Here is a 27,377-nt window from a genome sequence, read left to right on the forward strand (position 1 = left end):
GGCCAGCGTACCCTACTGCTACTTATTCCTTTCTTTTCTTTTTAAGTGAGAGAGGGCAAGGTGGAGGAGAGGAGCAGAGGGAGAGAAAGAGAATCCCAGGGTCCTCGCTCAGCATGGAACCCATCGCAGGGATCAGTTCCACAATCCTGGGATCACAACCCAATCCGGAATCAAGAGCTGAACACTCAACCGACTAAGTCATCCAGCCGCCCCTGACTTATTCTTACTAAAGCCAACAGGCCAACTTCACAAAGACCTTGAGGGGTGCAGAGCCTGGCACCGGTAGGGTTCAGTCTCTCTCTGCTGAAGGAGTGGTGGGTTCGAATCTCAGACCACAGAGATGAAGGTCATTTCTTCCTCTCCTTGACTTTTTGGAGTTGAGAGTTGAAGCAATATTGAAAAATAACCGCCTAGAATAGATGAAGCTACCGAAATGAAACTTAGATTTCTGCTGGAAAACCACACTTAGTCCATCTGGTATGGGTGCCAACTGCAGAAAGGTTCCATTGCCAGAAACTTCTCTTTTATTTTGTAGAAACTTCTCTTGTAACGTGCCTTCCTACCTAGAAGTGCCCAGCCTGCCCAGCTGTGAGAATACTGACCTCAAGATCCACTGGATAAAAATAAAGCGTTTGGGAGCCTCCCAGGAGACTTGGTAATAGTGAAACAAGCCTGTTGTTGTGCTGTTCATGAATCGATACCTTTGTACACAGAACGACCTGCTTCGCCTTTTGTCCTAGTACCAAAAATGCTGCTAACCCCACAGCTTCATAACATAGTTTTGGGTGACCTCCAGGGGAGAATTTCCTGTTTTGATAATGGAAATTAGAACAATGCACTTCACAGGGGAATAAATACTAATTGTTGTGACTTCCATCGAGGAAGAAGAAAATATGCCACTGTACTTCCTATCATCCCTTTTTCCTAATTTGCTTTTGTAACATGAATTTTGAGTTTAGGAAATATGTGAAGCTGGTATTTTTGTGTTTGACGCTGGTGTTTATGATGTGTCGTGCTCCTTTACTCCTTACGTTGTATAATTTGAATGCAGCAAATGAATAAAAGTCCCTTACTGGCTGAATGTACAACATACGGAGGGATTTTTGTTTGTTTTCCTGTTTAGGGGACAAGTGTGATAAGAGGCGTGGGTTCTCCTTGATGACCAAGGTGGAGACTGAGCCAGAGGGATGATTTACGGTCATCTGCTTGATCAGAGGATGCGCTTTCTCTTTCTGCCACCCTGAGGGTCTCTGCACAGGGTGGAAGGAAGCGTTTCCTCAGGGTCAGCGTGCATGGTAGTGGTAGGATTGCTGATTCTCTTTTTTGTTTTGTTTGCTTGTTTTTAAGATTGCTGTTTTTCTTACCCCAACCTCTGCTTCACTTCCGTCCGAGCCCAGAGGCCACTATATTGTGAAACGGGCTCCTTTAACATTTACTTCTGGGTGTCACAGGACGTCCCCTCCACCGCCGTGCTCCTGCCCGCTCCCACAGGCCTCATGATCTGAAACATCCTCCACGGCTTCCATGCAGCTGTGAGGATGTCCAGTGTCTGCCTCTGAAATCTGTATCTAGTTTGCCAGGTAAACTCGTGCCATTTGAGCTTCATACTGCCAACACTTCCTGTGTGCTGGGTCTGTGTGAGTCCTAAAGAAACGAGGCACAGTTGGGTGCTGTGTAAGTGATAAACCCAAGGCCTGATCAAAGCCTGTGCCCCTCACGCCTTTGTGTCTTATGTAGCACACTACTTTTTTTTTTTTTTTTAAATTTTTCAAAGTCTATTTTGAGAGAGAAAATCCCATTCAGGCTCCGCACAGTCACTGCAAAACCTGACTTAGGGCTCGAACCCATGAACCGTGAGATCATCATCTGAGCCCAAATCAAGAGTTGGGCACTCAACTGACTGAGACACCCTGAGGCACCCGGTAACATACTACTCCTCAAAGAATAAAGTTTTAGCCAAATCCTTTTTTTTTAAAATTAATGTTTATTTTTGAGCGAGAGACAGAGTGCAAGAAGGGGAGGGCAGAGAGAGAGAGAGAGAGAGAGGGAGACACAGAATCTGAAGCAGGCTTTAGGCTCCAAGCTGTCAGCGCAGAGCCCAATGTGGGCTCTGAACCGTGACATCATGAGTTGGACACTTAACCACCTGAGCCTCCCAGGCGCCCCTTTTAGCCAGATCTTGACATTTTCACCCATCCTAAGTGGAGGAGTACAAATAAATAAAACTTTAACCATAGGATAATCTGATGGTGATGTGTGCTGTGTTCTGTCTACACAGAAGGACTAAGTGGAACCTGCCCAATGTTAGCCAAGTGCTTGGAATAGGGGCAGTGAATACCCAGAGGGAGGAGGTGATAGTCACAGTTCACTTTCTTTTCAGAATTGTATTTAAATCCAGGTTAATTAACATATAGTGTAATAATGGTTTCAGGAGTAGAATTTAGTGATTCATCACTTGCATACGACACCCAATGCTCATCCCAGCAAGTGCCTTCCTTAATGCCCATCGCCCTACCCACCTCCCCTCCAGCAGCCCTCAGATTGTTCTCTGTGTTTAAGAGTTTCATGGTTTGCCTCCCTGTTTTTATCCTATTTTTCTTCCCTTCTCCTGTATTCATCTGTTGTGTTTCTTAAATTCCACATAGGAGTGAAATCATACGATATTTGTCTTTCTCTGACTGACTTATTTCACTTAGCATACTACCCTCCAGTTCCATCCATGTCGTTGCAAATGGCAAGATTTCATTCGTCTTTATCGCCGAGTCATATTCCATTGTGTATATATGCCACAACTTCTCAGTTGATGGACATTTGGGCTCTTTCCATACTTTGGCTATTGTTGATAGTGCTGCTATAAATATTGGGGTGCATGTGCCCCTTTGAATCAGCGTTTTTGTATCCTTTGGATAAATTCCTGGTAGTGCAATTGTTGGGTCGTAGGGTAGCTCTATTTTTAATTTTCTGAAGAGCCTCCATACTGTTTTCCAGAGTGGCTGCACCAGTTTGCATTCCCACCAGCAGTGCAAAAGTGTTCCCCTTTCTCCATATCCTCGACAACATCTGTTGTTTCAGAGTTGTTCATTTTAGTGTAGTTTGCTTTTAATCAGCAAAAGAAAAAGAAAGAAAGAAACCGCCCAGATGCCCATTCCAGCACCATAGTGCCACCCTCTAGCACTGTTGCAAGACAGAGCAGAAGCTTCTGTTTCAGAGGCAGGTTTTGTACCAGTCAGTTGACTGGGGCAGGGTGGGGCCATTGACTCTCAGAATCTCTTTCTGTAAAATAATGCAGTGATCTCTGGGGACCTTCCAGCTCCGAAATGCGATTGACCCAGTGGAGAGCTGCCACCTGTCCCTTCTCTTGTGCGTGAGCAGGAAGCATTTCTGGGAACACTGTTAAGACGTGAAGTGCCAAGGGGAGCACACAAGTTCAGGACCATCTCTGCCACCAGGTTGCCTACAGTTAGGAGGTGAGAAACACAAGACTACGTTTTGAGCATCAGCAAGCATCCAGAATCCCTCCTGATGGTTTCCTCAAAACGAGCACACTAGGGCCCTGCAGGACAGGAAACCAGGATGAAAGACGTTCCCGAGGGAGCTCCTTATACTATAAATTATTTGTTATTTATCTGAAGTCCAAGGAGTCCTATTTCTGTTCTGCTTTTTGGGCTTTTGTTTTTCCAACCTTGGGAGGAACAACCTATGAGGAGGTACAGAGAATAGGCATGACATTGGTATAACAATTATACTAAGGGCTTGCGGGAGGACCAGAGAAGCAGAGGAAGGTCAAGGAAGAAAGGAGGGATTTTTTTTTTTTTTAAATCATTTGCCCAGGGCACTAGGCTGGCTCAGTTGGAGGAGCATGTGACTCTTGACCCTGGAGTCATGAGTTTGCGCCCCCTCTGCGTATAGAGATTACTTAAATAACTAAAACTTTAAAAAATAAATAGGGACACCTGGGCGGTTCAGTCTGTTAAGCGTCTGACTTCAGCTCAGGTCATGATCTCACAGTCTGAGTTTGAGCCCCACGTCGGGCTCTGTGCTGACAGTTCAGAGCTTGGAGCCTGCTTCGGATTTTGTGTCTCCCTCTCTCTCTCTGCTCCTCCCCACTTACACTCTCTCTCTTTCAAAAATAAATAAACATTAAACAAAATTTTTTTAATAAATAAGGGTTGCATGAGCGGCTCAGTCTGTTAAGCGTCTGACTCTTGATCTTGGCTCAGGTCATGATCACGTGGTTTGTTAGATCAAGCCCCACGTGGGGCTTTCACGCTCACAGCGGGGAGCCTGCTTGGGGTTCTCTCTCTGCTTTTCCCCCACTGGCACCCACTCTGTCTCTCTCCAAATAAATAAATAAACATAAAAAAAATAATTAAAATTTTCTAAGAATAAAAAATAAAATATCACTTGTTCTGTTCAGTCTTCCCCAGGGTGTCGGGAACAACGGCTGAATGGAAAATCAGAACGAGTGAGAGCCCCAGGTTTTGATGGCCTCGCTGGCATCATTCACTCTGCAGCACGGCACAGAAGAGGGGGGCCCACTGGGATTTGTTTGTCTCAGCTCGTGGAGGCAAAGCCCCAGGTACCTTCTTCAAGGTAGATTCTTGGCATCCAAAGTTTCTCTTGATTAATAGGCTTTAAAATAGGGCAGCTAAAAGCATCAGTGTCATCAAAGCTGAAGACCTGAGATTCTGGCCACACAGTTCTTATTGAAAGAGGAGCACTCCTGGGGCACCTGGGTGGCTCAGTCCATTAAGCGTCCGACTTTGGCTCAGGTCATGATCTTGCAGTTTGTGAGTCCAAGCCCTGAGTTGGGCTCTGTGCCGACAGCTCAGAGCCTGGAGTCTGCTCCAGATTCTGTTTGTGTCTCTCTCTCTGCCCCTCCCCTGCTCACGCTCTGTTTCTCTCTCCTTCAAGGGGAAAAAAAAAAAAATAGCACTCCTGAAGTAGTATTTTATTTAACGTTTGCTAAGTAGCCTCAGCAAGTTAAACACACTCAGAACTGAACTATCATTAGCTCTTCTGTCCTCAAACAGGTTTAAAAAGTCAAATAAGTTACTTAGGGAGATAAGAGTAACTTAATTTTATTTATTTTCTATGTCAGGGTATTTTCCACTGAAGCTCTGCTCCAGGTAGTCTGAACAATAAGGATACTTACACCCACAAGTACAGACAGAGAGGGCAGGATCCGGGGTGCACGGATGCAGTGACCCAGTGGTGTCATCAGGGACCCAGGGTCTTTCCATTCCTCTACTCTGTAGGGCACAGTGTCCTAAGTCTGGTGTTCCTCGAGTTGTAGAACAAGACTTCCTTGTCCACGTTCAAAACTGGAGAAAGGCGGGCTCCCCAGGGCTTTGTAAAACCAAAGAAACAGCTTTCCCAACAGGCCTATCAAACTTATCAGTATATATCCTTGGCTGAATCAAATTCATTGAAACCTGCTTGTCCTTAAAACCAATCATTGTCAAAGGAGCTAGGGTTTCTGTGATTGCCTTAACCTTAAACTCAGCCAGATCTTACGCTGGGCCCGGGCCAAGCTCCCTGATGGCAGTGCTTCCCTGCCCTAGGGAGTGGAAATACGGATGGCATGAAGTGTCCACAGTGTCCACGCCACTCTTTGTTGAACCAGTACCAGACTCCACTGGGACGTGAGTAGATACACTGCAGGTGCCCATCATTGATTCCCATCCATCTGGGGTTTTTTTTTAAGTTTATTTATTTATTTTGAGAGAGACAGACACAGCATAAGTGGGGGAGGAGCAGAGAGAGAGGGGGGAGAGAGAGAGAGAGAGAGAGAGAGAGAGAGTCTCTCAAACAGGCTCTGTGCTGCCAGCTTAGAGCCCAATGCGGGGCTGGAACCCATGAAGCTGAGAGATCATATCCTGACCCAAAACAGTAGGACTCTTAACCGACTGAGCCACCCAAGCACCCCTGCCCCCCCACCATCTGTTCCTCTCAAGGAGGAGCGGTGTTGGTACACAGGTTGAGGACCCCGTCTTGGCTATAATTTTATGATTTACTTTGACAATATCAAATGGAGGAAAGAAAGGGCTCAAATTGGCTAAATAAATTCCACCTCTCTTTCCAGAGATAACTTTTGGTCCTCATCCAGAAGAAAGATCTTAGAATTATGGAGGAGTGGGGTGCCTGGGTGGTTAAGCGTTGACTTTGGCTTAGGTCATGATCTCACAGTTCATGAGTTTGAGCCCCACATCGGGTTCTCTGCTGTCAGTGCAGAGCCTGCTTTGGATCCTCTGTCCCCCTGTCTCTCCGATGCTCTCTCTCTCTCTCTCTCTCTCTCAAAAGTAAATAAACTTTAAAAAAAAAAAAAAAAGGATTGTGGAGGAGAAAATTACTCTCTATCCCATGGCTAAGCCTATGTCCACTTCAACTGAAGTTCAACTCTATCCATGCTAGATGGCCCTTGCTCAAGTTGGCCAAAAGCCATACCAACCAGCACAAATGCTAAAATTATTAGTAGTTATTTCTGTGACTTTCATTTTCAGGCCAACATTTAGAACAATACAATTTTTAGGGTAGGAAGTAAGTTATGACTTCTTCGTGTCCTGTGCCCTTAGTTTTCTGGAATTTAAACAGGCTTCATGCTCCAGAAATCTGGTCAGAGTTCATAGTGCTGTGCCCTTTAAATGGCAAGATATAGCTAATCCCAAGCTTTGGAATCAGCCTGCCACATTCCACCGAGGGAATCAATGTCTTACAGTAGGAGAATCAACAGTCTTCTCCTGGGCAAGGCAGTGCCCCTCTGGCTTCTCAGTAAAAATGACGTTTCTCTTTCGGAAAAGGTCGTAGTCGTTCAGCCAACATTTATGGCGCACTCGCCCTACGGATGCTGTAGAGGCAAATGAGATGAACATGATCTCTGCCCTTGGCATTTGAATGAAAAAGTCAATTAACAAACCAAGAAGAGATAACTGTGGGTTATGATAATTATGAAGGAAGTAGAAGAGATGTGATGCAGAGTAAGTGGATAGCAGAAGTATATCAGAAGGTTGTTCTGGAAAGATGACTCTTAGAGATTAAAAAAAAATTTATTTTTAATGCTTATTTATTTTTGAAAGGGAGACAGAGCGCAAGTGGGGCAGAGAGAGAGGGAGACACAGAATCTGAAGCAGGCTCCAGGCTCCGAGCTGTCAGCACAGAGCCGGATGTGGAGCTCAAACCCAGAAACTGTGAGATCATGACGTGTGCCGAAGTCGGATGCTTGGCTGACTGAACCACCCAGGTGCCCCCAACTCTTAGGAATTTTTGAAGAGAGTCAAGTATTTTTTTGTCCAAGTTCTAAATCAACTGAAAAATAAGATGAAAAAAGCAACAGATGAATGAAAATAGCATCTTTTTAAAAATTCAAAAAAAAATTTTTTTTACTTTATTTTGAGAGAGAGAGAGAGAGAGAGAGAGAGAGAGAGAGAGAGAGAGAGAGAGAGAGAATCCCAAGCTAGCAGTGGAGAGCCTGATGTAGGACTCGATCTCAAGAGTCAGACACTCAACCAACTGAGCCATCCAGGTGCCTCTCTTTAAAAAAAAATTTTTGTTGTTGTTGTTAAGTACCCTGTATGCCCAACATGGGCTTGAACTCATCACCCCAACATCAAGAGCCACATCCTCCACCAACTGAGCCGAGTGGGCACCCTGAAGATAGCATCTTAATGACTGAGAAAGTCTGGTAAAAGTTCGGGGTTGGGGGCTCCTGGGTGGCTTGGTTGGTTAAGCATCTGACTTCGGCTCAGGTCATGATCTCATGGTTCATGGGTTAAGCCGTGCGTTAGACTCTGTGCTGACAGCTCAGAGACTGGAGCCTGCTTCGGAATCTGTGTCTCCCTTCGGATTCTGTGTCTGCCCCTCCTCTGCTCGTGTTCTGTCTCTCTGTCTCAAAAAGAAATAAGCATTTATTTATTTTTTCAACGTTTTTTATTTATTTTTGGGACAGAGAGAGACAGAGCATGAACGGGGGAGGGGCAGAGAGAGAGGGAGACACAGAATCGGAAACAGGCTCCAGGCTCTGAGCCATCAGCCCAGAGCCCGATGCGGGGCTCGAACCCACGGACCGCGAAATTGTGACCTGGCTGAAGTCGGACGCTTAACCGACTGCGCCACCCAGGCGCCCCAGAAATAAGCATTTAAAAATTTTTTAAAAATAGGTTCGGAGTTGAAGCTTGGTGTGAAGGTCAGAGCAGAATAGGTAACCGTGACGAATTATGTGTTGTCCAAGATGCGTGTTACAAGATCTCCCATCCCACCTGCTCCTCTTAAAATGTGACTGTGAGAAATGAGGTCCACATTTGTTCCCTTTGGATTTGGGTAAGCCTGTGACCCTGGTGGAAATGATGTTATGTAACTTTTGAGACTAGGTCATAAGACAGTATAACATCTTACTGGTTCTCTTGGGATGCTCTCTCTTAGAGCCCAGCCACCCATGCTGTGGGGGAGCCAAAACAGCCCATGGACAGACCCCCACGGAAAGGAACCTGGCTCCCAGCCACACAGATAGCCAGCACTCATTTGCCAGTCGTGAGAGTGAGCCGTTTTGGAAGTGTCTTCTCCCACTCTGCCAACTGGAGTCGTTACCCCAGCTGATGCTTCGTGGAGCCCGGATCAGCCATCCTCTGTGAGCTATACCCAAATTGCAGATTGATGAGGAAATTAATTATTTTTTGTTATTTTTTAAGCCACTGAGTTTGAGTGGGGGCAAAAATAACCTATACACTAACTCCCCCAGTCTAGACTTTGGACCAGTCTACCGGGGAGAAGAAAAAAAATTGAGATACCCTGAGTTTAAAGTGTTTGATAGATGAACTCTACCTTAGTAGAGAAAGAATGGTTCAGGGACTGTTGTTCCTAAGGCAAGCCACACATTCTCGTTTTCCAGGAATTTTTCCACTTCTAGCAGTGAAAATCCCAGGTGTTGGGCATTCCTTCAGTCCTGGGGAAGCCGGGATGGGTGGTCACCCTAGTTGCCCCCAAGCAGAGAACTGTTCCGCTTCCATGAGAATGAAGTAGGTTTGGAAAGAGGCCAGGTGTTTAGGAGAAATTCCTCTTAGGGGAGAGCATGGTTAGAAAGGACTGTTGTGCTAATTGAATGACCTCGGGCAATTTCTCTTTGTCTCAGTTTTTGTCTCCGTCAAATGGACATAATAAAGTAACTACTGGAGAAGTAGGAATTTGTGACAAATGGTAATATACATAGTAAGCACTCAATAAATATTAACTATTGATATATTTGAGTGTGGGGCACCCGGGTGGCTCAGTCAGTAGAACATGGCGACTCTTGATCCTGGGGTTATAAGTTTGAGCCCTACATTGGGTAGGGAGATTACTTAAAAATAAAATCTTAAAAAAAAAAAAATACATGGGTGAGGTCATAAATGGATTTCTAAATCTTCGAGCCAGTCTATATAGATGGTGTTTGTGGCTAATATTGTAGGTTAGCCTACATTCCCACCCCCCTTCTCTTTTGCCTTTCTCTACTGTCAAGACTGAAGAGATGTGAGGTTCCTTAGACTCCCTTGCAATTAGAAGTGGCATGTGACATGGGGCGCCTGGGTGGCTCAGCCCACCTCCGACTCTTGATTTTGGCTCAGGTCAAGATTTCATGGTTTGTGGGTTCGAGCCCCACATGGGCCTCTGTGCTGATAGCTCAGAACTTGCTTGGAATTCTCTCTCTCCCTCTTTCTCTGCCCCTCTCCCACTCATTCTGTCTCTCCCCCCCCCCCACCTCAAAATAAATAAACATTAAAAAAAGAAAAGGAAAAGGAGTGGAATGTGACACAGATTTGGCCAATGAGTGTAAACAAATCTGAGGAAGGGATAATGGCAGGTGCACTTTCTTTGTCAGCTTGCATGTGGATGTCCTGGCTGGAATCCCAGCAGCCAACTCTTGACGGTAGGCTTAAGAGGCCAGGTGCCGCTTCCCTGGCCTGGAGTTGCCAGGTCATCGCCAGCAACTTGTCACCCCAGGTCGGCTTGATAAGGTAAAGAAGATAAGCCTCTCTGTTTACGGAGACCGGAGACCGCTGGAGCTGGGTTTATTGACCTGCCATTTGCAGCCCAAACACTAATTAATGCCATGAGTTTGAAGGAGATGCCCTTGGTCATGACCACGTAGCAGAGAAAGAAGTGTGGCTGGGAACACTGTCTGGGGCGCGCCTGGGTTTAGGGTTCAAGAGGAAGAGGAGCAGGAGCGGGGAGGCCCGGGGACGCAGGAGTGTCCGCGAGCACAGAAAAGCACGGCGCAACGGGCTGGGGACCAAGAGGTGCGTCCCCCGCTCCGCTCCGCCCGGCTCCTCCCGCCCGCGCTGCTGTCCCCACCGCGGTCCCGCCCGGGCCCGCCCCGCCCCCCCCCACCCCGCCCCGGCCCCGCAGATAGGCCCAGGCCCCGCTGCCCCCCGGCCACTGTCGCCCTGCCCCGCCATGCCCGCCGACCTCAGCGGCACCTGGAACCTGCTCAGCAGCGACAACTTCGACGGCTACATGCTGGCCTTAGGTAGGACGGGAGGGGCGGCCGTCCCGGCTTGAGGCTGAGGCAGCCCCCGCCTGGCCTGGCCTCGCCTGGCCTCGCCGTCCCCCGTCCCCCTGACCCCCGCCCTGCCGCCCCACCCTGTCCTCGGGCCTCCGTACCCCCACCCCGCCCCTGTCTCTCCGTCTCCCGATCCTCTGGTCCCCGTAGCCCCCGTCCCCCTGCCCCCCGTACCCCCGCTCCGCCCCCGTCTCCCCGTCTCTGGGTCCTCTGGTCCCCGTAGCCCCCATCCTCCATCCCCCGTCCTCCTGTCCCCCATCTTTTCGTCCTCTGTCCCCTGGTACCACGCCCCCCACCCCCTCTCCCGCCGCCCCCCTTGTATTCGCGTCTCCCCATCCCGTGTCACTACCTCGGACCATCCTTTGTCCCCACCCCCATCCCCTGGTCCTGACAACTCCCCGTCTCCCCACCCCCATCCCCCCCCCCACCGCCCTTTCCATCATCCGTCCCCACGTCCCACTTCGGTCCCCCCTCGTCCCCTGGTCCTTTCTTCTCCCCGTCGCCCGTCCCTCCCCCCTATGCACCCGTCAGTCGCTACCGGCCCTGCGGTCAAGGCTTCTGCCCCACCGGGGGACACCTGGGTCGCCGGGCACCTCGCAAGGGGACTTGGGGGCACGAAGGGGTCCTGCCGGTGAGGGGGCGCCCTGGCCCCTCTGCCGCGGGGCTCTGGGCAGCCGTCTCTGCACTTCCTGGAGCCCGGTGGCTCTGCCAGGGAGGTCGCCACCCTCCGGGTGGGGGCAGCTCCAGGCGCGCTCAGGTGCAGGAGGTGCCCCCGCCCGGTGACTCTGGCGCCCTCTCGAGTTGGGGAATCGCCTTGGGAATCTTTAGTTTCCTGACTCCCTTCTCCCCGCCAGGGCTTGAGTGAGGACCAGAAACCCAACACCCCTTAGAAGCCACTCCTCTCGGCCCCTAGGACACAGTGCCAGCCCCGAGGACTATGGTGGGTGCCCGGAGGGGTTGCTTTTTTGCCCCCTGCCCGGCTTCCCAGCGCTTAAAGGACAGCCTGGTCTGCACGGAGGAAGGGGGACTCTGTGGCCACCAGGGGCGTGGCGGGGGTCTGACCCATGTCCTTGCTTCCCAGAGCGTTTGAAGAATGTTCCCCACCCTTGGTGGTTAGAAGGCCTCCCTTCCTTACCCAGTCCCAGTTTGTCCTGCCCTGAGTCTCATTCTTCAGATTTGGTGGGTGGAGCCCTGCGTGCCCAGCGCTTTCTCCTGAATGACACCAATCAGTGGCACTTTTGACAGACCGTCTCCAGCTGCTGGAAGTATGGGGACCTGGTGTTTCCTCTGGCTTCTTCTCATTATTTGACACTGGGTCTCCGTTTTTTCCATCTGTAAATTGAAAGAGAGGAGTCCAGTTTTGGTTTTTTTCCTTTAAAAAATGGTGGTAAAATATACAAAACATAAAATTGGGCATTTTAACCATTTAGAAATGTACGGTTCTGTGGCTCCAGTGTGTTTTTAAGATTTCTGTGCCTTCGGTGGGTTTCTCTCCTCCCTTCCCACCTTGAGTAGGGACGTCTGGAGCTTCTCAAGCTAAGTCTGATTCAGAAGGACACAAAATGCTGTCCTGAAGGGAAGAAGTCTTTTGACCTCATCCCATTTTAGGTCCATTGCCTGGGGCCCCTGAATTAGGCTAACAGAAGACAGATTAACAAGCGGCAGTTAGTTAACACCTGCCTGGTGAACACACGATGCCGGCACTCAGTGCGGAGTGGCTGGGACTTGAGCCCGTCTATAGAGCATCTTAGCCGGGCGAGAACTAACAAAATAAGGGCTGGCTGGGAAGGTTTATTATGATTCTTCCGGTGCCCTCTCCAGGCTGGCTAGAGTCCAGAGTCGCCTCCCTGACTTGCGTCTGTCGGGAACAGTGAGGGACGGGGGACAACTTTACGAAAGTAGGTCCTGCTTTGGGGCCAGTGGGGGAGGGGGAGGGCAGAGAGCTTTTCTTCTGTCAGCTTCTTCCCAGCCGTCTGCAGTTCAATATAATAATCAATGTGCCGAAGTGGTGTATTTGGGGGTGGTACGTTCTGTTTACTTCAGCCCAAATCTCATTGCCTTTCTGTTTCCAACTTCCAAGAAGGAATTAACGCTTATTCTTCCCAAAGGCGGTAGGTCCTGATGGTTTCCTTGTCTCTCTACCTGCCAAATTAGGGGAGGCATGTGACCATAAGCGCTTTCTTCCCTGATCTATCTGGCCGGTATCTGGTTTACTCGTGTGGAGGATAAAGTGTTAAATATCAGGTGATGGCTTTGAACTTTGCCTTGCTGTATACTTTGTTTCTGGCAATTTCCATGGCTTTTGGAGCAAACCTCTGAGACCAAACGGAGTGGAGTCGGCCATCCATGCAAGTGTGGGAAGACATCTTGAGCTAATCCATCTGGTATCACAAAGCAGGCTTCTTTTTTTTCTTTTTTAAAGTTTATTTATTTATTTTGAGAGAGAGACCAAGTGGGGAAGGGGCAGAGAGCAAGAGGAGAGTGAGAGAGAGAATCCCAAGCAGACTCCACACCACCAGGACAGAGCCTGATGTGGAGCTCAAACCCACGAACCGTGAGATCATGCCCTGGGCTGAAGTCAGACGCTTAACTGACTGAGCCACCCAGGCGCCCCACAAAGCAGCCTTTTCAGTGTTGCAGTTAGTGTTTTTCAAATGTGTGTTAGTCCATCGTTCACCTGTCCCCACACTGTCTTGCTTGTCTAACTTGTTTTTCCCATGATGTCAATACAGGCTTCACAATTATCTGCCACTGTATTAGATCCTAGAGGCTAACAGAGGCTGTTTATTTATTTCCGTGACTTACATTTATTTATCATCCAACTCACAAGCCATGGAGATTGAGTCAGCATCCTGCCTCACAACCCCTTTTCTTCCTTTGGGTTCAGGTTCCAGAAAGATGCTGGATCCAGACAACACACTTAACTCTTACTTGCAATCTCTTTTCCACAAGAAATGTGAGTGTGCTAAGGATTTCTGGAATTGAGAGGCTACTTGATGTAACAGAGCAGCTAAGCGGAAACCCAGATAACCTTGCTGTTGATAGTTGGTAATAGAATCACAGTTACATAACCCCTGGGGCGCCTGGGTGGCTCAGTCGGTTAAGCATTAAACATCTGACTTCAGCTCAGGTCGTGATCTCACAGCCCGGCTGTGAGTTCCAGCTTCAAGTCAGGCTCTGTGCTGACAGCTTGGAGGCTGGAGCCTGCTTCGGATTCCGTGTCTCCCTCTCTCTCTGCCCCTCCCCTGCTCGTGCTCTCTCTCTCTCTCTCAAAAATAAATATTTAAAAAAAAATTTTTTTTTCAATGTTTATTTATTTTTGGGACAGAGAGAGACAGAGCACGAACGGGGGAGGGGCAGAGAGAGAGGGAGACACAGAATCAGAAACAGGCTCCAGGCTCTGAGCCATCAGCCCAGAGCCCGACGCGGGGCTCGAACTCCCGGACCGCGAGATCGTGACCTGGCTGAAGTCGGACGCTTAACCGACTGCGCCACCCAGGCGCCCCAATAAACATTTTTTAAAAAGTTACATAACCCCTGAGTTCCTTTACTTTCTTCATTTGTTAAGCGAGGTAGCTGGACCAGATCTGATATTCTAGGTATCTAAATTACAAACCGAGATATCTCTTAGCATTTTATACAGTAGCTGAAATCAGACTTAAAACTTATTGCCAGTTCCTAACGAGCTGAGAAGAAAATGATTTGGCCACATGGCTACTCGTATGTCAACACTCTCTTCTGCCTTCCGTGTGTAAAGAACAAGGACTCCAGGGTCAACCCGTTTCCCCCCTGGGCAGATTAGGGGCTCAGGACCAGATGGGTGTAGGTTTTGTTTCTCTAGAACTAGCAGGATTTTCTTAGCCCGCAGATTCTGTGTCTCACCCTGGATCCCAGACCTAAGGAATCAGAATCTGCATTTAACTGGATTCTCAGGTGATTCAGATGCAAATTAAAATTTAAGAAGTAGGGCTCTTTGATGCATCAAGTCGTCATTAGGACAACTGCAGAAGGTAGGTAGGTGGGTAGGACAACTGTGCAGGTCCCCTTATATGAGGATTTTTTTAATATATATATAAATACAGTACAGAATTGTTCATCATCTATTTTCTTTTCCTTATGATTTTCTTACTTAACATCATCTTTTCTCTAGTTTACTTTATTGTAGGAATACAGCATATAATACGTATAACATACAAAATGTGTATTGTTTATGTTATTGGGAAGGCTTCCGGTCAACAGGAGACTATTGGTAGTGAAGGCTTGGGGAAGTCAAAAGTTAGATGAGGATTTTTCAACTGAGCGCTCAGGTCCCGGGATAGGAACACCCCAACCCCTGGGCTGTTCAACTGTGCCGTAAAACCGATTGTCCCTATTTATGTATATTCTAATGCCAACCTATGCAGAAGTGTTCAGACCTTCCCTGAGGACTTTTGCCTCTGCTAATGGCAAGCTAATTTACTTATACGAACTCTCTCAAAGAAGACAGCTAAATTAAGCTAGACCAAATGTATATGTATATTTTATTTAAAAAAAAAATTTTTTTTTCAACGTTTATTTATTTTTGGGACAGAGAGAGACAGAGCATGAACGGGGGAGGGGCAGAGAGAGGGAGACACAGAATCGGAAACAGGCTCCAGGCTCTGAGCCATCAGCCCAGAGCCTGACGCCGGGCTCGAACTCACGGACCGCGAGATCGTGACCTGGCTGAAGTCAGACGCTTAACCGACTGAGCCACCCAGGCGCCCCTGTATATGTATATTTTAAAACTTCTTAGGGAACATCAGAGAGCTACCAGAATAATGACGAATTATCATGCTGAGGTCTAGGAAAGAAGAATCCGGAGAAGCGAGCCCAGCACTTAGGACGGTTCCTACCTCAGGCTGTTTGGGAGATTCAGCTGCAGTTTGGGGAGCTTCATGGGATCGGTGGAGGGGGCAAGAGTGGGAGTCCTGAGTTGGTCAAGGGTGGACACTCTGTAAACACCCTCCTCTGGGTAGGATTCCGTACCTGAGGAGTAAGGGAGACCTGGAGGTAAATAGCTTTTGAATAGACTGTTGTTTCACTTTGAATCGTCTTGGTGGTCCAGAAAAATCTCAAGACCTGAACTTGAATTAAAGTGCTTTCAGATAGGGGCACCTGGGTGGCTCAGTTGGTTGGGAGTCCAACCCTTGATTTCGGCTCAGGTCAGGATCCCAGGGTCGGGATCGAGCCCCACGTTGGGCTCCATGCTGAGCGTGGAGCCTGCTTAAGATTCTCAATCTCTCTCTCTCTTTCTCTCTCTACCTCTCTCCCTCCCTCCCCCCCACTTCCCCCTCCCTCCCTCCACCCCTCCCTGACTTGTGCTCTCTCTCTTAGAAAAAAAGTACTTCCAGGTAGCTAGTGGCCTTAAAAGCAATTTAAAAACAAAAAACCCTCTTTGGAGGAAGAGAACATCATGCAAGTTCTTGAATTGTTTGTACAGAAACAATGCCCAGTAAATAATCACAGTTAGACAACTACCTAAGGAGATAAAAACCCATGACAGGAAAACTCTGGGAGGTGTTGGATAATGTCTGTGTGCAGTTATCGAGGTGATGGGACCATGAATGTTTGCTTGAGTCCAAACACGTTAAATTGCACATATTAGATATGTACTGTTCTTTGTACATATCTTTATATGTATGTAGAGAACATATGTATGTGTTCTTTATACCTCAACAAAGCTGCCAAGAGATAAAAAGACCCCAATAGCAAGGATCAATAGAAACAACAAACATTAGAAATGGTGTCTCCAGATGCCAGGATTATCAGAAATAGACTATGAAGCAGTTACGCTGAGCTTAATTTTGGCAAGGACCCAGAATCCATATGAAGGTAACAGAACAGAGTTGAAAAAAGAAACTTAGAAATTCTAGAGTTGAAAAATACCAAGTGAACTTAGAAACTTGGTTTGCAAACCCTGTTCTTCAAATTCTATGTCCCATGTTTTCAGAGCTCAGGATGTTCCTATCCTCCATTGTAGAGAGGGCACCTCTCATGTGAGGGTCTTAGGACCAGCCTCAGGGAAAAATCAGAAAGTTCTTCTAGCACAAACCATTCCTCAGATTCGTTCAACTTGAACTATTCAATATGCCAAGCTACCATATTTTGGGGCAACGTGACCTGAACCCCATCAAGAACAGAGTTTCTGCTCGGGATAAGGAAAAGTTCTGGAATTGGATAATGGTGGTGGTTGTAAAACATTATGAATATATTTAACACCATGAAATTGTATGCCTAAAAATAGGTAAAATGATACATTTTATGTTATGTATGTTTTGTCACAACAGAAAAGCTGTACTGTAAGGAGACTTCAGTAGAAAACTCACAATAAGTCCTACATTACATTTTTAAAAAATTACAGGGGCGCCTGGGTGGCTTAGTGGGTTAAGCGTCCGACTTCAGCTCAGGTCATGATCTCACCGTTCGTGAGTTCAAGCTCTGCATCAGGCTCTGTGCTGACAGCTTGGAGCCTGGAGCCTGCTTCAGATTCTGTGTCTCCCTCTCCGTCTCTGCCCCTCCCCAGCTTGCACTTTGTCTGTCTCTGTCTCTCAAAAATAAATAAACATTAAAAATTATTTTTAAAAACTAAGGCTCATTTTAAATTCAGTTGTTTGAATTAAGAAGTACATTTTGTGAATTAGCATTCTCTCCTAACATAGCCATGTCTTATGACTTTACAGAATGAACTAAAACATGTTTGTTAAAGACAGAGGTTTATAGTCAGGCAACTAAAGATAGCTCCTATAATAAAAACCAGAGGACCCTTATTACTTTTTTTTTTTTTTTTTTTTTTTGATGGGAGAAATATCCACCCAGGAAATCTGTCCCTTTTGACAAAAAACAGAGCTTGAGATCTCTGTCCTGGCTGAATAATGAACTTAACAAAGTGCTTAGTAAACTACACAATGTCTTTTTTTTTTTCAACGTTTTTTTTTTATTTATTTTTGGGACAGAGAGAGACAGAGCATGAACGGGGGAGGGGCAGAGAGAGAGGGAGACACAGAATCGGAAACAGGCTCCAGGCTCTGAGCCATCAGCCCAGAGCCTGACGCGGGGCTCGAACTCCCGGACCGCGAGATCGTGACCTGGCTGAAGTCGGACGCTTAACCGACTGCGCCACCCAGGCGCCCCTAAACTACACAATGTCTTAACATTTAGATTCTTTTAAAAAATAAGCACATAGCACACGGGAGGGATTTATGACACAGAACTGGAATGATCAAGGTGTTTTTGGGTTCGAGAAGATTGTTTTTAATTTTCCTTTGATTGGAGCAGATTCTCTTCTTAAAGGGAAACTTTGATTATTCTGTTTTCACCTTCCTTGGTTATAAATTCCTAAGTACAGCGACTGCGCATTTAGAACTTTGATCTCTCTACCCCTACTCCCACCCCCAGTAAAGTGTATTTAAATATGTCATTTCCCTGGGTGCCTGGGTGGCTCAGTCGGTTGAGCATCCGTCGCTTGATTTCAGCTCAGGTCACGATCTCATGGTTGGTGGGATCGAGCTCTGCGTAGGTCCCTGCCCTGATAGGGCAGAGCCTGCTTGGGATTCTCCTCTCGCTCTCTCTCTCTCTCTCTCTCTCTCTCTCTCTCTTTCTGTCTCTCTGCCCCTCCCCCTCCCGCGCACGCGTGCACACACACACACACACTCTCTCTCTCTCTCTCAATAAACATTAAAAAATAATAAAAATAAGTATGTCTTTGGCCTGGAGAGAGGCAAGGGTGGTGCCACAGCTTTAAGAAAGTGTGTCCCTCAGGGCACCTGGGTGGCTCAGTCAGTTGCATGTCTGACTCGATTTCAGTTCAGGTCATGATCCTGGGGTCGTGGGATCTAGCCCTGTGTCAGGCTCCCTCCTGAGTGTGGAGCCTGGTTGGGATTCTCTGTCTCCCTCTGCCTCTCTCCCCTGCTTGAACTCTTTCTCTCTCTCTTAAAAAAAAAAAGAAAAAAAAAGCGTGTCTCTTCTTAAAGCTACTGTTCAACAAGCTCCAGGAATCTTCTCCAGCATTGAAAAAAAAAATTTTTTTAACATTCATTCATTTTTGAGAGACAGAGAAACAGAATGCAAGCAGGGGTGGGGTAGAGAGAGAGGGAGACACAGAATCCGAAGCAGGTTCCAGGCTCTGTCTGAGCTGTCAGCACAGAGCCTGACGAGGGGCTTGAACTCATGATCCTGAGATCAAGAGACACATGCTCTACCAACTGACCCAGGCAAGCATCCCTTGAAGATTTTAACTTACTATTAAAGATTTTATATTATTTAACTTACTATTTTTAAATTTTTTTAAAATGTTTACTTATTTTTTTTTTTTAACATTTATTCATTTTTGAGAGTGACAGAGACAGAGCATGAACGGGGGAGGGGCAGAGAGAGAGGGAGACACAGAATCGGAAGCAGGCTCCAGGCTCTGAGCGGTCAGCCCAGAGCCCGACGCCGGGCTCGAACTCACGGACTGTGAGATCATGACCTGAGCCGAAGTCGGACACCCAACCAACTGAGCTACCCAGGCGCCCCAGAAAAATGTTTACTTATTTTTGAGAGAGACAGAGAGTGTGTGAGGGGTGGAGCGGCAGAGAGAGAGACAGAGGATCCCAAGCAGGTCCATGCTGACAGCAGTGAGTCTGATGTGGGGCTCGAACTCTCGATCTGCAAGATCATGACCTGAGCGGAAGTCAGACGCTTAACTGACTGAGCCACCCAAGCGCCCCTAAAGATTTTATTTTATTATTTTTTTTTTAATTTTTTTTTTCAACGTTTATTTATTTTTGGGACAGAGAGAGACAGAGCATGAACGGGGGAGGGGCAGAGAGAGAGGGAGACACAGAATCGGAAACAGGCTCCAGGCTCTGAGCCATCAGCCCAGAGCCCGACGCGGGGCTCGAACTCACGGACCGGGAGATCGTGACCTGGCTGAAGTCGGTCGCTTAACCGACTGCGCCACCCAGGCGCCCCAAAGGTTTTATTTTTAAGTAATCTCTACAGTCAACTTGGGGCTTACAGGTTTTAAAACCATAACTGATGTAAAGTAATAATTTAAAGTTTGTTTTTTATTTGGTTGGTTAAGTTGGTTCTGTTTGACTTACACAATGGTGTTTAAGGAAAGTCAGCAATAACTTTTAAATTTGGCTTGGTCTTTTTTTTTTTTTAATTTTTTTTTCAACGTTTTTATTTATTTTTGGGACAGAGAGAGACAGAGCATGAACGGGGGAGGGGCAGAGAGAGAGGGAGACACAGAATCGGAAACAGGCTCCAGGCTCTGAGCCATCAGCCCAGAGCCTGACGCGGGGCTCGAACTCACGGACCGTGAGATTGTGACCTGGCTGAAGTCGGAAGCTTAACCGACTGCGCCACCCAGGCGCCCCTGGCTTGGTCTTTTTAATAATGAGATAAATATTTTTTAAGGGTTTAGCCTCAATACTTAATTGTGAAAAAAAAGAAAAAAAAAAGTGTCTTGGGCACCTGGCTGGCTCACTTGGTAGAGCAAACAACTCTTCATCTCAGGGTTGTGAGTTCGAGCCCCATGTTGATTGGACAGATTACTTAAAAATTAAAAAAAAAAAAAAAGGGTTTTCTCAAAATAAGGACATTTATCTTATATTTGGAGTTTAGAAATACTGCAGGGGCCCTGCTCATTGCTTGGCCGATTTTCCTTGACTGGAAATGATGTGTGAAGCCCCGAGTAGCAGTTCATGTCAGATAAAAATCAATCTGTTAGGCAAACAGATTAAAACAGGGGTTGTTGGTGTCTTGCTGGCTTAGTCAGTGGAGCGTGAGACTCTTGATCTCGGAGTGGTGAGTTCGAGCTCCACGTTGGGTGTAGGGATTACTTAAAACTAAAATCCTTAGGGGCGCCTGGGTGGCTCAGTCGGTTGAGCGTCCGACTTCGGCTCAGGTCATCATCTCACGGCTCGGGAGTTCGAGCCCCGCGTCGGGCTCTGCATTGGGCATGGAGCCTGCTTGAGATTCTCTTTCTCCTTCTCCCTCTGCCTCTGCCTTTCTCTCTCTCTCTGTTTCTGGGGTACCTGGGTGGCTCAGTGGTTAAGGGTCCGACTTTGGCTCAGGTCATGGCCTCGTGGTTCATGGGTTCAAGTGCTGCATCAGGGTCTGTGCTGACAGCATGGAGCCTGCTTGAGATATATTCTCTCTCTCTCTCTCTCTCTCTCTCTCTCTCTCTCTCTCTCTCCCCCTCTCTCTCTCTCCTCCCTCTGCTCTCGAAATAAATAAACTTTAAAATAAGTAAACATTAAAAAAATCTTTAAAACAAACAGGGGTCAACTCGGGGGGCACCTGACTGGTGCGGTCGATAGAGCGTGCAACTCTTGATCTCTGGGTTTTAAGTTTGAGCCCCATGTTGGATGTAGAGGTTACTGTAAAAATTTTAAAAGATAGAACCAAATGGGGCGCCTGGGTGGCTCAGTCGGTTAAGCGGCCGACTTCGGCTCAGGTCACGATCTCACGGTCCGTGAGTTCGAGCCCCGCGTCAGGCTCTGTGCTGACAGCTCAGAGCCTGGAGCCTGTTTCAGATTCTGTGTCTCCCTCTTTCTGACCCTCCCCCGTTCATGCTCTGTCTCTCTCTGTCTCAAAAATAAATAAACGTTAAAAAAAAAAAATCTTGAAAAAAAAAAAGAACCAAACTACCTCCAATGAGGCACGTAACTCTCTTAAATGAAGATTCCCGGACATTTCTTTTACATAATAGGACAATCCCGACATGGGAGAACCATGTCCTAGGTCTCATAGAAATGGTAGGTGATGAGCCGGCATCCAGTGGTGGCTCTCTGCCAGGGAGACCATGTCACCTGCTCCTAAGAGTCCAGTGGCACCCATCTGACTTCATTTTCTCTGAGTTAGAGCCCAGTGGTTCTTATGGTACCCCCACATTTCGTCTTAAGATCCTCCCCCCTCCTGATTCTCCCTCATTATGCTCCAGCCACCCCAGGCTCCTGGTGGTTCCTGAACCCATCTGCACATCCTTGCAGGTGTCCCTGGGCTCCCTGGGACCTCTCCTGGCTGAAGTGTCACCTGGCTGTCCTAGTTTAAAAAAAAAAAAAAATTAACATTTATCCACTGTTGAGAGACAGAGCATGAGTGGGGGAGGGGCAGAGAGAGAGGGAGACACAGAATCCGAAGCGGGCTCCGGGCTCCGAGCTGTCAGCACACAGCCTGACACGGGGCTGGAAGCCACGGGACCATTGACGAGATCCTGACCTGAGCTGAAGTCAGAAGCTTAACCAACTGAGCCACCCAGGCGCCCCCTGGCTACTCTACTTAAAATAGCAACAGTTGCCGGGCTGGCTCAGTAGAACCTGTGACTCTTGGTCACAGGGTCATGAATTCGAGCCCCGTGTCAGACACAGGTTATTTAATAAATAAATAAATGAAATAGCAACAGTTACTTCTAGCTACATAATGTGCTCAAAGCTGCTAACAGGAAAACGGAGTTCAAGTCCACCGTCTATCAAAACCTGGCTCTCCTCAGCATTCCGTGTTTCTGTGTGTGGCTCTGTTTTAAGGTTTATTAAAGATTTCCAAATGTACGATACTGTATGCATGAGTGCATGGCTTTTGACTTTTGTATGTGTTGTTCAGACACTGCTCAAATGCTGGGCGCCTGGGTGGCTCCTTCAGTTGAGCATCCCACTTAGGGTCAGGTCATGATCTCATGGTTTGTGGGTTCAAGCCCCACCTCGGGCTTTGTGCTGACAGCTCAGAGCCTGGAGCCCGCTTCAGATTCTGTCTCTCTCTCTCTCTCTCTCTGCTCCTCCCCCACTTGTGTTCTCTCTCTCTCTCTCTCTCTCTCTCTCTCTCTCTCTCTCTCAAAAATGAATAAATAAACTTAAAAAAAAAGTGTAAATATGAGGGCGCCTGGGTGGCCCAGTCACTTAAGCATCTGATTCTTGGTTTCAGCTCAGATCAGAATCTCAGAGTTTGTGAGTTCAAGCCCCGTGTCAGACTCCGTGCTGACTGCGTGGAGCCTGCTTAGGATTCTCTCTCTCCCTCTCTCTGCCCCTCCCCTGCTCATGCTCTCAAAATAAATAAATAAACTGCAATTTCAAAAAGTGTAAATACATAAAGCAGACAAAGGCAGAGTTGCTGTGTTTGAGTTTGGGCTGGGACCTGAGCCCTGTCCCCTTGGCTTCTGTGTCCTCTTGCCAGCCCCTGGGGGAGCTCCTGGAACGGCTTCTTCCAGGCCCAGCTGCAAATCCGTAACCCAAGGCACGGCCCACCAATGACTCTTCCCTGAATGCCGGTCAAGCTTTTTTTTTTTAATGTATTTTTGAGAGAGAGAGAGAGGCAGAGAGACAGAGAATCCTAAGCAGGCCCCACCCCGCCAGTGCAGAGGCTGACATGGGGCTTGAACTCACGAACAGAGGAGAGGCAGAGAGAGAGAGAGAGGGAGAGAGAATCCCAAGCAGACTCCACACTGTCAGCACAGAGCCCGATGCGCGGCTCTAACCCAGGAACCAGGAGATCATGACCTGAGCCGGAACCAAGAATCCCACGCTCAACCAACGGAGCCACCCAGGTGCCCCTTGGTCAAGCTTTTTAATCAAGCCTCGAGATGGAGCTTTGCCAGGATGACTCCCTACAGATCCAATTTTGGCAACAAGCGGCATTGAAATCGTAAAAGAAACATTAGCTGTGAAATACAGTGGTTTGGAGGGCAGCTGCCAAACCCTTCGCTTTTGCGTCTCGAGTGAATGTTGAGATTTTTTTTTCTTTTTTAAAAATTATTTTTAAGGTATTGACTTTGCCACTCGTAAGATTGCCAAGTTGCTGAAGCCACAGAAAGTGATTGAGCAAAATGGGAATTCTTTTACCATCCACACATACAGCAGCCTGAGGAACTACCTTGTTGCGTTTACAGTTGGAGAAGAATTCGAGGAAGAGAATAAAGGCCTGGATAACAGAAAATGCAAGGTAAAAGAATTCAAGTGATAAGCTAGGCCCTCGATTTGGCGAGATTAACTCAGCGTCCTCCTTAGGACCACTTTGAGGGCACTGCCAGAGCCAGCATTTTCTCCCCTCTCTCACGCAGAGCCTGGTCACCTGGGACAGTGACAGACTCACCTGCGTCCAGAAGGGGGAAAAGAAGAACAGAGGCTGGACCCATTGGATCGAAGGGGACAAACTCCACCTGGTGATTGCCACCTTTCATTCTTAGGATACCATATTAAAGCACGACAGTAACCCCACCATTCTAATCCACCATTGGGTTTTTTTTTTTTTTTGAATGTTTGTTTATTTTGGTGGGGGAGGGGCACAGAGAGGGAGAGGGAGAGAATCCCGAGCAGGTTCTATGCTCCTCGCAGAACCCAATGCGGGGCTTGATCCCACAACCCTGGGATCATGACCTGAGCACGTATACATACATATACCTATATACATATACAATAAGGGAGCTACAGGCTGCTTAATATTCCATCAGGTCGGTGAATATCATTTTTGAAAAACATTTCCTTAATTTCAGTGTCCAGGGTATTGTTTCAGGGTGTTTTCTGCTACTGCTTTTTTTTTTTTTTAAGTTTATTTTTATTTAGAGAGAGAGAGAGAACAAGCGGGAGAGGGGCAGAGAAAGAGAGGGAGACAGAATCCCAAGCAGGTTCCCCACCGTCAGCTCAGAGCCTGATGCGAGGCTCAAACTCACAAACCGTGAGATCACGACCTGAGCCAAAGTCAAGAGTCGGATGCTTAATGGACTGGGCCGCCCAGGCGCCCCTGCTATTGCTTAGATTCATGTAAATAGAGCTTTTTTGCATCCATGGGTTTATTTCCTTCGGAAGAATTCACAGAGAGGATCGTGGTCAGAGGCACACACATCGTTGCCTCTTGCTACCTCATTGCCTTACTTCCAGAAGAGTGTGTCAATCGCCAATGCCCCCAGCACTCCATGAACGGGCAAGTTCTAGCTCAAGCTATTCAATAATTTCTAAATATAATTTAGAAGGCATAAAATTGTACATCAAGGATTGATCATGGCTTTGTAAATGAGAATTGCTTCCTGCTATATATATTAAAATCGCTGACATTTCTTGAGTGACGACTTTGTGCTCAACTACTGTGCTAAATCCTTGCGTGTGTTATCTCACTTGGTCTTTAAGACAGTCCTGTGAAAGGGACTCTATTTTTCCCATTTACAAATGAAGAGATTCAGATTTAGAAACTCTCCATGGCTGGTGAGTAGCGAGTCAAATCCAGGGCTGACAAAAATGTGTGCTTTCAACTCTATGCCTTTTTGCCTTAATGTATGTGAGATCTTGGCCAGAACCGTGGAAACAAAATTAGAGCACTTACGTTAAAGTTAGGTGTGTCTTTGAAGGTCTGGATAGTCTTTGATCACACAGACACTGAAGATATTTTGATTCTTTGGGGCACCTGGCTGGCTAAGTAGGTAGGAGCAGGTGACTCTTGATCTGGGGGTTGTGAGTTCATGCACCACATTGGGTGTGGAGATTACTTAAAAAAAAAAAGATATTTTGATTCTAGATTGACAAATCTGGCATTCTTCTGACGATAAAATCAAAATTAAGACACTTGCCATCACAAAAATGTAATACGGAACTACAAAGAAAGACAAATACGTTTGAGGATATAGGTTAGTTGACTGTAAGAGGTAATGTGCAAACTGCATGCATCCTTCCTTGGCATAACTCTGCCCAAGCAGAGGAGAGAAGGGTCCTTGCTCTAAGGACACTCACAGGACAATTCTTACATGCTGTGATAGAACATAGAATCAATATTTGGTCTTGGTATCTGGTTCCTAAAACCCTTGGGATCTCCAGAGTAATGAGTGTCCTCTGTAGGCTAATGAGATGACTGGGAGCCAGGGTCTCCCAGATGGCCAAAGATTTATCAGTCATGCCTACGTAAGGAAACCCCCACAAACACCCCTAAATGAGAAAGGTTGGAGAGCTTCCTAGTTGGTGAAAACATCGACGCACTGGGAGAGTGGGCCCCCTGAGGGGCCCGTGGAAGTTCCGCACATACACCCCCCATCCTGTGTCCTATGTACCTCTCTACTTGGCTGTTCTTGAGTTGTATCCTTTATAATAAAGCTCTCCATAGAGAGAGAGAACAAGCGGGAGAGGGGCAGAGAGGGAGGGAGACAGAATCCCAAGCCGTTTCTGTGAGCCGTTCTAGCAAATTCCTGACCCTGAGGAAAGGGGCGTGGGAATCCCCATTTAATAGCTGCTCAGTCAGAGGTTTGGGTGTCCGGGGACTGGGTGTTTGATGTCTAAAGTTGGGGCAGTTTGGGGAGGCCGAGCCCTTAACCTGTGGGGTCTGCACTAGCTCTGGGTCTTCGGTGTCAGAATTGAGTTGAATTGTTGGACACCCAGTTGGTGTCACCGAGCTGGAGGAGCAGGGTCGGAAGAGACACCCCAGCCCTGCTGTCAGAAGTGCTGTGAGTAATTAATAATCAATAGCCCACATGCCAACTCATCTTTCTTCTCCCCTTCCCCTTTCCCTAGGAAATGTTCTGTGAAGGCCAAGTGTGCAAACAGACTTTCCAGAGAGCCTGAGCTGTCTCCGTCCCCAGAGCCCACGTGTGACAGCAGCCTTAATGGTGACTCCTCTTCCCAAATGAACAGATGTTACTCTGTCCGAGTTTGGCGACGGGAACTTGTGGTCGGGGAGACGCCTCACCACCTGTCCCCGAAGCCATTTACTCAGATTGTGGGAAAACTGCTCAGTTTCAATAAACCTGTCCAACGACTCTGACTTTTTCCTTCTAGATGTAGCGTGTGCCATTATTTTAAGAAGTATTTGAAAACCTTCCAGGCGTACCACGGACGCACCAATGAACAGGATGTAATTCCGTCTCCAAGGGCTCGTGGGGAAAATGGACAAGCGAGCCGTCTGAACAGCGGTGATCAGCACAGGCAGCCCTGAGAGCCCGGGAGGGGATGGGCCAGTGGTGGCAAGGGGCAGGGGTGGCGGAGGGGCGGAGACCGGAAGCGCAGGTAAGCCGGAAGCCTTCTAGGTGAAAGGCTGGGGTGAGGGGAGGGATGTTTGAAGACCCGAAACATTGCTTCCCCTGCAGCGTGGGGGTATGTGGGCTGAGTGCGAGAGAGGCCGTGGGAGCCTGGAAGGCAGGCAGCGGCCCTATCGCGACGACTCTCGAATGTCGGGTTACAGAGGGAAGATGTGTCCCCCAAAGCGACAGGGTGGCGGTTGCTGGCACTAAGCAGAAGATCTGCACGGCCAGGCTGGCTCACAGAAGGAACTCTGACTACAGTTGGAAGAAGGGGCTGTGGGCGGAGAAGGAAAGTCAGCAGAGGGCTAATGTCCACTGAGCGCCTACGATGTGCTAGGCTCTAAGCTGGGCTTTAGGGCTCCGAGGAGAACAGCTGAGTAAAGGTCTATGCCTGGAGGGAGCTGGCAGTGTGCAGGTAATGACAGACTTCAGTGAGACATTAAAGTCCGGGTATCAGATGTCACTCTTGCTCCAACTAACAGAAACCAGCTTGTTAGTTTGACCCTTAGACACGATGACATCAGGGGCCCCTGGCTGGCTCAGTCAGTTAAGCGACTGTCTTCGGCTCGAGTCAGTGAGTTTGAGCCCCGCATCAGGCTGTGTGCTGCCAGCTCAGAGCCTGGAGCCTGCTTCAGATTCTGTGTCTTCCTCTCTCTCTGCTCCCCCTCTGCTTGTGCTCTCTCTCAAAAATAAATGAACATTAAAAAAGGAAAGAAAGAAAAGGAAGGAAGGAAGGAAGGAAGGAAGGAAGGAAGGAAGGAAGGAAGAGTGACTTCAGAGCCAGAAAAAGTTAGAAGATTGTCAGTCCAATGAGATATTGTGACCCCACCAAACAGAAAGACTATGAAA

At 47.7% G+C, this 27,377-nt stretch overlaps 1 protein-coding gene and 1 long non-coding RNA gene across 2 annotated transcripts; one reads left to right on the forward strand and one right to left on the reverse strand.

The window, feature by feature from the left end:
- Window positions 1-7,139: 7,139 nt before the first annotated feature.
- LOC123379462 lies at window positions 7,140-26,023 on the reverse strand. Its single transcript, XR_006583893.1, has 4 exons — window positions 24,848-26,023; window positions 15,406-15,538; window positions 11,667-11,863; window positions 7,140-7,305 (listed from the first exon to the last, which is right to left on the reverse strand). It is a non-coding gene; the product is annotated as an uncharacterized LOC123379462 (long non-coding RNA).
- Window positions 10,371-26,285, forward strand: RBP7 (retinol binding protein 7). Its single transcript, XM_023258088.2, has 4 exons — window positions 10,371-10,498; window positions 23,295-23,473; window positions 23,592-23,693; window positions 26,023-26,285. Exons 1-4 carry the CDS (start codon window positions 10,426-10,428, stop codon window positions 26,071-26,073), a joined length of 405 nt encoding a protein of 134 aa, XP_023113856.1. The 5' UTR covers window positions 10,371-10,425; the 3' UTR covers window positions 26,074-26,285.
- The last annotated feature ends 1,092 nt before the right edge of the window (window positions 26,286-27,377 follow it).

Source organism: Felis catus, chromosome C1 (genome assembly GCF_018350175.1).
Source record: "Felis catus isolate Fca126 chromosome C1, F.catus_Fca126_mat1.0, whole genome shotgun sequence".
Lineage (NCBI taxonomy): Eukaryota > Metazoa > Chordata > Mammalia > Carnivora > Felidae > Felis > Felis catus.

Bases quoted from the DNA above. Each gene is read 5' to 3' on its own strand.
- RBP7 (XM_023258088.2), top strand. From the start codon at position 10,426: ATGCCCGCCGACCTCAGCGGCACCTGGAACCTGCTCAGCAGCGACAAC. The intron at 10,499-23,294 runs GTAGGACGGGAG...ATTATTTTTAAG, and splicing joins CGGCTACATGCTGGCCTTAG to GTATTGACTTTGCCACTCGT. The intron at 23,694-26,022 runs GTGATTGCCACC...CCCTTTCCCTAG, and splicing joins AAGGGGACAAACTCCACCTG to GAAATGTTCTGTGAAGGCCA.